This window comes from Gymnoscopelus braueri, assembly GCF_963280865.1.
Source record: "Gymnoscopelus braueri genome assembly, chromosome: 8".
Classification (NCBI taxonomy): Eukaryota; Metazoa; Chordata; class Actinopteri; order Myctophiformes; family Myctophidae; genus Gymnoscopelus; species Gymnoscopelus braueri.
The window spans coordinates 10,833,784-10,842,998 of NC_137609.1; the positions used below are offsets into that span (position 1 = coordinate 10,833,784).

Genomic DNA, 9,215 nt, shown 5'->3' on the forward strand with positions numbered 1-9,215 from the left:
ACTCTCAGAGTTATGGGGGTCGTGGAAATTGAAAAATCTGAGAACCACTGTGCTACAATAAATGGAACAGAGCCTTCATTAGTATCACTGGTAACACCTGTGAAGGAAGTGATAATATGGCTGCTGTGCATAGAGCCCTGCTGGATTCATCCATTCTTGAACGGTACACGATAACACAGACGTAGTATGTTTCTACACACAAAGCACTTGTATGTCTATCATTTTACCATGACTTTTACTGTTACTGACCGGAACGATCCTTGTAACTTCTGGCAAAAAGATCCATCCACGCGATTCCCCTCATAGGGATGCCACAGTGCCTATGAGGTTCTGCAGGTCAGGAGTTAAGAAGTGGGGCTTATTCAATGGCTACAGTTGTACAAAAGAGTCTACATTCACAGCATCATTTGTCCTCCCTGGTTGACTTTCAGGGTTAATTTTGGGCAGAACCAGGTCCAACGATGCGACGACTAAGACATGGGATGAGGGAAGAGTGATTCTTCTGTCATCTCTTTTAGGCCATTTTGTGTTTGTCTCTTGGTCTTCTGTCTCCGCTGTTAGAAGCCCACCAAGCTGTACACCATACTAAAAGAAAAAAGAAAGAAAAAAAAGAAAACAGGAAGAGATAATAATGCTAACATTATTCTTTCTGATAACATACATGTATCAGACCAACAGTTTGCGTTTATATAATTTATATAATAGTCTGAAATATAAATGTAACTTTAAATTATTTGCCATCAGTTCCAGTCTAATCTTAATACTACTTACCTGCAGTGGTGGAAAAAGTACTCAAATTCTGCAGTGTAGAAATACTCTGTTACAAGTAAAAGTCTGGTAACCAAAAAGTACTCATTGTGCAGAATTTCCCATTTCACAAGTTCAAAATGTATAAAAAAACGTTTGAAAATAACGGATGCGACGCATTGTGAGCTTGTAGATCGACTACTTTCAAATGGCCGAAATGTATATAGGGCTGAAGTGGTTGATGTATGTTTTGTGATAAAATCTAAATCTGCAAAGTAACTAAAGTTGTCAAATAATTGTAGTGGAGTAAAAGTACAATCTTTGCCTCTGAGATGTATGTGGAGTAGAAGTAAAAGTATTGAAAATGGGAAATACTCCAATAAAGTAAAAATTCCTCAAACGTGTAATTAAGTACACTAGGCTACTTGAGTAAATGTACCTAGTTACTTTACTCCACTGCTTACCTGTATAGATAGTAGAAGAAAGACACCAGGTAGAAACCCAGCTTACACCAGGACTCCTTCTGGCAGTAGTTGAGAATATCTGCATTCATCACACTGACCGGATCATACATCACCTCTGAACCATCTGCTGGCCGATGGAAATATCTTCAAGAGACACAGGATAGTCTATAGTTAGGTCTTTATTGCTCCATTCAATTTGATAAAAGACAAAAGAAGGTCCACCACGCACACTGAGGATCCCTTAAGTGCACCGAAAGTAAGGGAGCCAATGCAGAGCTTTTATGTTTCTTTCTTTGGTTCAAGCACCTGCATACAATAATGTGTGGATGTGTACAACTACTATCACAGGAGATTTTGCTTGCATCATTTTCTATACAACTTCATACAGTACCGGCACTGGGATAAGGAAGGTAACAGTGGACCAAGCTAAACTTACATTTTAGTTAATTGAAATAAAATAAAAACTAGACTTTAGAAAAAAAAGAAAGAAAACTAACTGGAACTATATTGTGTACTTACTGTACAACACAATAAATATATATATATTCAAAGATTTGCACACATTTTCATGATTTTTCAAAAATAGCAGATCTACAAGCTCATAGAGTGCCGCGCTATGAGCTTGTATATCTGCTATTTTTGAATAGCCAAAGGTTAAAATAATGCTTTTTTTTTGCTCAAATCAAAAAATGACACAGATGCGTTTATTGTGTTCATAATAAACGTATATGTATTTGGTTAGAAATGTTTGCCTGTAATTGGAAAGCAACTACAGGCAAACAGTATGGAATTATCTGTTTGACTCTCACTGGTGATTATGTTTAATCAGTGACATTTATTGCATTTGTGGCCCATTCCGACCTGGTGGAGAAAATAATCAATTACGAAAAGCAAATAAAAACTAATGAAAACCACAAAACTATAATAACTGCTGTGGACTGAGTGAAAATCATGAGAATGGGGTGTCCTTATTTCTCACGCTCGACTGAAAAACGTGTTTTGACACTTTTCATTTCACTTGAAATGAGTCATTTTTGTCAAGCAACACGGCTGTGCCAGTAGGAGTACATTATAAAGGAAGCGTTAAGAGCTCGGTGGAGCTTGTGTGCGTACCTCCACAGATGGTAGAACAGCAGGGGGATGTTTAGGCCCAGCGTCACCCACTCTCCAGCGCACATGAACATCAGGCAGAAGAGCCCGTGTATGGAATACTCTGGTACCACCAGCTGAGAGCACACAGGATGTCAGGTGACACATGCTGAAATACAGACAATGATCTTTCTTTCTCTTTGGCTCTGTCTGTCCGTCCGTCCGTCCGTCTGTCTTTCTATCATTCTATGACACTGTCTCCCTCCCTCCCTGTCTCTCTTACACATTACACACACATGCATAATTGTAAAATCAAGTGGGTTTAATGTAAAATAATTTCAAAAAAGAATTGAGAGCCGATGAATATTATTATTAGTTGTGATTTTTGAGTGGTGCCACTCCTACACTTGACCGTGTGTGTGGGTCTGTCCGTCCGTCCGTCCGTTTGAGCACGGCCTCAACAGCTGCAGCTGATTGCAACACAAGGGTGCAACCGGTTACACTAATTCAAAGGCACCACTCTCTTCACACTGGGTGTGATTTTTTGGAGCATGCATGATGACTATCATAGTACATTTTAAACTAAACACCGTAGTGTGTACTGAGAGGAGGTTTTGGTCACGGCGCAAAACAAGCAAGAATGCAATATAGTTTGAAAGTAAATCATCAGGTTTTGCAAATAGCATGGATAAGGGAGGAAATGTGTCGCTCTGATTCATCATAGAGAGGCAAATGTTAAGATTAGAGTGCTCTTATGTCACTCATCCACCACCCCACCCACCCGTCACCCCAGGTATAATTACTCACCTTTCGAAGCAGGTTGCAGATTCTTTCAATGTTGAGAATTCTCTCCCTCTGAGGACGGAGAATATGAGTCATCGAATGACATTATTTATTACCACTCAATCGGGTACAATACTCCTCTGTAAGTGTGGTGCTATCCATGGTGCTGAAGTCATTAGATTAAAACAGGAAAATAACTCGAATGACAGTCAAAATAAAGAGATGAATCATTTGTTGACAAAGGTTTCCCTTAGATCTTTCAAACTAAAGCAATTCCCTGGTGACTAACACTGTACAACAAAATACTCAGTATTAATTTGAACTCTTAGTTTAAAAAGTGATCCAATTAGTATAAAAAGTGATCCAAATGGACCCATAAGAGTGTGGGATAAAAAGTCACAGAATGGCCACTGCACACACATTTTCAGTGTGATATTCAGTGTGAAATAATGCGGGGTCTCACACAACAAACAGAAACTTTCTTGTGGGATAATTAATTCATTCCATGATCGATAGCCAATGTTTTTGGCTCTAGACACTGACTCACAACCTCATGGCCAGACTGTTGAAAACATGTCAATCATGGAATAAATTATGTAATCAGTAAAAAACAAACAAACAAACGAACTCAGGATTTCTTACTGCTCTGGTGGGGTTACTCTGATCAATGGGGTTCTTGAAGTCCGAGCGGAGCTCATCAAAGGCAGTGATCTGAAAGAAGTGGACATGGGTAAGTTTGTTTCATTCATGGTACATTTTGAATGACTGACCTTTAAAAGTACAAGTAACTGGTACAGTACAGTACTGTAAGTATGTATTTATGTTTTGTGTTATACAGTGTGTATGCAAATATATATGGAAGACATAAGCCGTCTAGACATACTGTATGTCTAGAGACCGCATACAAAAGGACTGTAAAATCTGCGTCAGCATTCTTGTCCTGCAGTATAAACAGTTAATCCATATCCAAGCTCAGAATAACATATTTGTATCCCATATCTGGACAGTATAAGGACAAATGGATGCTTCTGAGCTTTTGTGTCAGAGAATTGTCAATTTGAACAATATTTAACAACTCAAAAGATCCTACATATTAATGCAAGATGGTATTCTCTGTGGTCCTTTATAGAATTGTCTGAGAGGATGTTGAGGTGAGGACAGAGAAACAGTAAAACTCTAAATTCTTAGTTGACTGGAGTCCCCCAGTGCTCTATACTAGGGACCCTCCTTTTTCCCCTCTACGCTAAATATCTTCACTGGAAACAGGCGATCTAAAAGCTCACAATGTGGCACATTGCGCGTTGTATTGAATTGAAATTTCCCCTGGCTGCTCCATGTAAGGTGAGGTGAGAATCAGACAGGACTGTCAGCAGCTCTGTGATGAAGCGCGATAGAAACATCGATTCAAGGTGCTTTGATCTGCCAGCAATCTAATCACCAGATTTCACCTTTCTTTGCTTGTCATCTGGCAGTGAAGCTCTAAAACTGAATTCTAATTATTCACCGCAGTTCAATTTTCAAACAATGGAGCTTAATTTTCACGCTTGGCTGAAGAGCAGCATGAGCTGATGAAAAGGTGACGGTCGACAGATTAAGTGATTAAACCGCCTCCGCCACTGGACCCCTACACAAGTGTTCCCCAGCAGGTCTAGGATCAGATCCCACCACTGCCATTCTCGTTTGCCTCCCACTCGCCATCTCCCTCCCAGCAGTGTGTAAATAACATACAAGAAGTGAGAGGACCGCCCGCCTACCCATAACCAGAGGCAGACACTGATTGTGCAGTATCTACACTACAACAAGTATGTGTCTGCATCTGCATTACATCAGCAGTGTCTGATTTGAGCAACAAACCATATCTCTAAGGCAGTGGTTCTCAAACTTGTTTCATGTCAAGGACCCTCAAATGAATATGAATTTGGCCACGGACCCCCATCTGAAAATATTTTGTGCCGCGGACCCCCACACAAGATTCATGTAGTTAAAATGTTTCAAAAATATTACATTTCTTTCTTTAAAAAAAAAATAGCAGATCTACAAGCTCTCAACGCATCGCATCGTAACGCTCTGTGAGCTTGTAGATCTGCTATTTTCAAATAGTCAATGTATTTATATAGGTTTAACGTGGTTAATCTGATTGTGATGCTATATTAACACAATTTGCTGGGTACCCCCTCAACTTTGAGAACCACTGCTCTAAGCAAGGTTCTTGCCCCTAGTAGCATGAATATATAGCGTTCTGGGGTCTATTTCACACTCGTCCCTGTTGTAAACAGATGCAGTTTCCATGGCAACTCAATCAGACCCCCTCAGCGGGCACCATGGTTACTATAGCAGTGAACAAGTGACGGTATTGGTCGAAAATCCACATTGAAATGGGGGAGCTCTAACTATGGACGTAAGCAGGTGGTGGTGGGGGGGGGGGGATCAACATCATAGTTTGATAAGCTTTTTCAATCACATGGTTCATTGCCGAGACACGCCCACACACGCAGTCTTGTTAGCATCTCTCTCACGGTGACTGACTCATACTCAGTCTAACCCACTTGGTCGAATTCAATCACGAGTCAATACATTTAGTCATTTCCAGGCTGCTTCTTTCGTGCTCATGTGTGTTTCACACTAATAGCATCTCATCGTATTGAGAGCTGAATGCTGGAGTTGGGTGGCATTTGGCATTTGTAGGAGCTGCATGTGTTGAGGTGAAGGTTGCGTGTTGAATACTGAACGTGCATATCTCCGGTGACGCCTGTGCAAATTCCAGACCTGCAGACAGACTGACAGGTGCATAACAATCTGTCCCATGATATCGGTCATCATTATCACGTTACAGTATATCGCTAAACAATTCCACTTTTTTTTATTTGAATTGCACTGTATTGCTATTATATCAACAGTACAATACATTTTATTTTGTTCAAATGGCAGAGCCAGGTGTGAAAAAGTCTCTTTCCAAAAGTTAAATAAAATAGAAATGGCCCAGGTTCATTTCAAAACACCAACATTTAAATGTATGAATTTCACGTGACTCTACTGGTGGGCCATAAATAATAAAGTTTAGGAGGGAAGCTGCGGGCCATATAAAATGTGCCCTCGGGCCTCAATTGGTTCCTTGGGCCAGACTTTGGACATGCCTGCTGTATATACTGTACTGTACACTGTTTATCAGAATTCTTTCCCACAAAAGTGGTCTTGATGCTGCCTCAGCTCGCTCTTCTGCCTGAAATTGTCAGACGAGGATTCTTAGACGAGCACTTACAGTCGTAGCCGCAGAACACATCCAGTAATACTGTACCACTGTGTTGCCGTGATTCGTGTGTGCGACTAAAGCATATATCGTACATACATACATACTGAATGTCTCTTTAGTGACAATCTGTGATTCTGAATCTGCTGTTCTAAATCCATTAAATCTACAGGCACAGCATGGCTGTAATGGCTTTACATTTGAAAGGGCACAAGCAAGTATCTTGGCATAAGAGCGATCAGGGTCAGAAAACCAACTCTTCTGTACTTTTTCAAATGCAAATTGCGTGGGTTCATTTCCCTGTGTGCAAGAGAGAACATGCAGAGCTCTTGTAGGGCTATAGCCTAGAATTCACCTGTTTCTTTTTTCTATGTTGGTGCCAGAGTGCACAGTAAAACAATAAAAAAAAGAATACATGGTTGCATTAGTCGCTCTGGGCACTTTAAATAGTTAAAAAGGTTGGTGATCCCGATTCCTGAACCGATACCGGTACCCAATTTCTCCAAGCTATGAATCTAGGAGATTGAGGTCACTGAATCTCATTGGCAAACCACCCTACCAGATCCCTCGTCCCAGATCACACCAAACCCTAAAGTTAACCACCTCTAAACACAACCACTTTTAACCTTATACTTTATAATACCATAATCTACCTCATATACCTTCATCTCTAATTTAAGATGCCTAGACACAGCTATTTGAACATTATTCCGTATACCCCAAACTTGTTGGCTCCACTCGCCAGGCTGTTCAATGCATTGTAGGTACGATATACTGCTGGTTCAGGTTCAGAGCCACTCCGAAATAAATAAACTTTACAGGCCTACTAAAGCACTCCTGTTTTGGTTTATTTCTAGGTCTGTGTGTGCGTGTGCGTGTGTGTGTGTGTGTGTGTGTGTGTGTGTGTGTGTGTGTGTGTGTGTGTGTGTGTGTGTGTGTGTGTGTGTGTGTGTGTGTGTGCGTGTGCGTGTGCGTGTGCGTGTGTGTGTGTGTGTGGTGTGTAGGGTCAGAGTGCACACAGCAGCAGAACTCACCTGCCAGATGACGAAGAAGATGAGCGAGGCGCACAGTACCAGGGTCAGCATGTAGCAAAAGGCCGCAAAGGTGAACGCCATGGCTGAGCTCGCCAGCCTGAAGACGGGATGGTCGAAAGAAAGAGAGAGGGAACTTTGCCCTACTCTCTCTCTCTCTCTCTGTATCTGGAGGGGGTCTCTCCCTCTCTCTCCTGATAGGAGCTTGTTCTCCCACCTCCCCAGCAGGAGGTTAAGTATCTTGCTTTGTCCTCTCCCTCCTCACCCTGACCCAGACATACTGGTTATGGGTTGGGATGAGAGTCTGCAGTGTCTGGCCCAATGGTGAATCAGCCGCTGAGAAAAGCCAGAGAATCCTCAACTTATTCTGTAGTATCGTATGCTCACTGTTTTGTCAAAGGATTTCGATCTACCTTTGACCATTGTCACATCCCTCCTCCTTTTCACGTATCTGACCAGTTGGGAGGAAGGGGGGTGGGGGGAAGCGGGGGCATAATTTCTCTCTCTCCCTCAAAAAACTAAACAAAAGTTCAGTTCAGAAAGCTCTTGCAGGCTCTGCGTTCACAGCTGTTGTTCTTTGCTTTGGAGAGGTATGCACCTTTTTTCAATTTCTGACAGGCTTAATGTCTGTCCCCTCCCCTTCCCTCTCCCTAGAGTTTCTCTCTGCACAAAGCCAACACATCACAACAAACCAAAAGTGTCTCACTGACACCCTGAAAACAACAAACACAGGCTTCCTCTGATGTGCTCTCTCTCTCAGTGGGATTCAACGGCATTCCTCCTCCGAAGCGTCACGATCAGTGATGTTTTCTTTTATATTGGGATGAGATCAAGTTGTGTTTATGGCTTTTAATTTACTTGTTTTGTTGTACAGTCAAGTATGTGAGGTCTGTTAAGACATATGCAATTATTATAAAACACACTATATATTATTATATATAGATATTGCAAGACATAATTCAAAAAGAAGAGGAAATGGCATTGGTTCCCTTTCCATCTTTTGGTGAAAAGCCGTGCGTTACGATTATTTCTACTATATGTGGTTATTTACGAATTAGGTTACGGTATGCAAAAAACGAGCATCTGTCAATACTGTACACATTATGATTGCACCTCTATTAAACAATACTAAAGAATTCCATAGTCACTGACAGCAAATTTTTTAACTAAACAACTTGGTATAGATATGTCACTGACACCCAATTGTGTAACTAAACACGTAAAGTATAGATTGCCATGGAGTAAAATATTCAATTTACATGTTATATTAAATAATATATAGTTGTCATATCTTCAAACGTATCCAATAGTAATGGACCAATATTTCAGTTGACCTTAATAACAAGGAGAGAATACCTGCATGTGGTTGTAGATGTGTCATTTAAATCAGATATTCCACGCTCTTGTTGCCAAACTCTGGCTCTGTCAATCTGGGTCGACACCATGTCTGATTCCTCTGATTTACATCTCTCCCTGTCTCCCTCAACTGTATCGCTTGATGTTTGTTTTGGTTATTGTTTTTACCTCTATAACCAAGATTTTAATAAAACAAAACATAAGGTACAGGAGCTAGGAAATCATCTACATGCTGACAAGGGATTTGCTCTCTCAAATGAAGTCTCCACAACGTTTGGAAGTTCTAAAGAATGCACCTACTGTATACTGTATCTCTCGTCCCTTCCCTCCTCCTTTATCTTCCAAACCTCCTTCGTCTTATTTTGGGTCTCTCGCTCTTAAAAAGAAAAGAAAAAAAGAAATGAAAAGGAAAATACAGCAGGGATTTCAAAAGGGGGAAAAGGGATTTCGAAAGGGGACCCTGTCTATCTCTGCCTGTTCCCCTTTTTTCTCTGACTC

At 41.0% G+C, this 9,215-nt stretch overlaps 1 protein-coding gene across 1 annotated transcript; it reads right to left on the reverse strand.

The window, feature by feature from the left end:
• Positions 1 to 1,207: 1,207 nt before the first annotated feature.
• Positions 1,208 to 7,454, reverse strand: cnih2 (cornichon family AMPA receptor auxiliary protein 2; the record flags this gene model as incomplete). Its single annotated transcript, XM_080435706.1, has 5 exons — positions 7,365 to 7,454; positions 3,726 to 3,794; positions 3,108 to 3,155; positions 2,325 to 2,437; positions 1,208 to 1,355 (listed from the first exon to the last, which is right to left on the reverse strand). The coding sequence occupies exons 1-5, from the start codon at positions 7,443 to 7,445 to the stop codon at positions 1,208 to 1,210; spliced, it is 459 nt and encodes a 152-aa protein (XP_080291832.1). The 5' UTR covers positions 7,446 to 7,454.
• Positions 7,455 to 9,215: the final 1,761 nt, after the last annotated feature.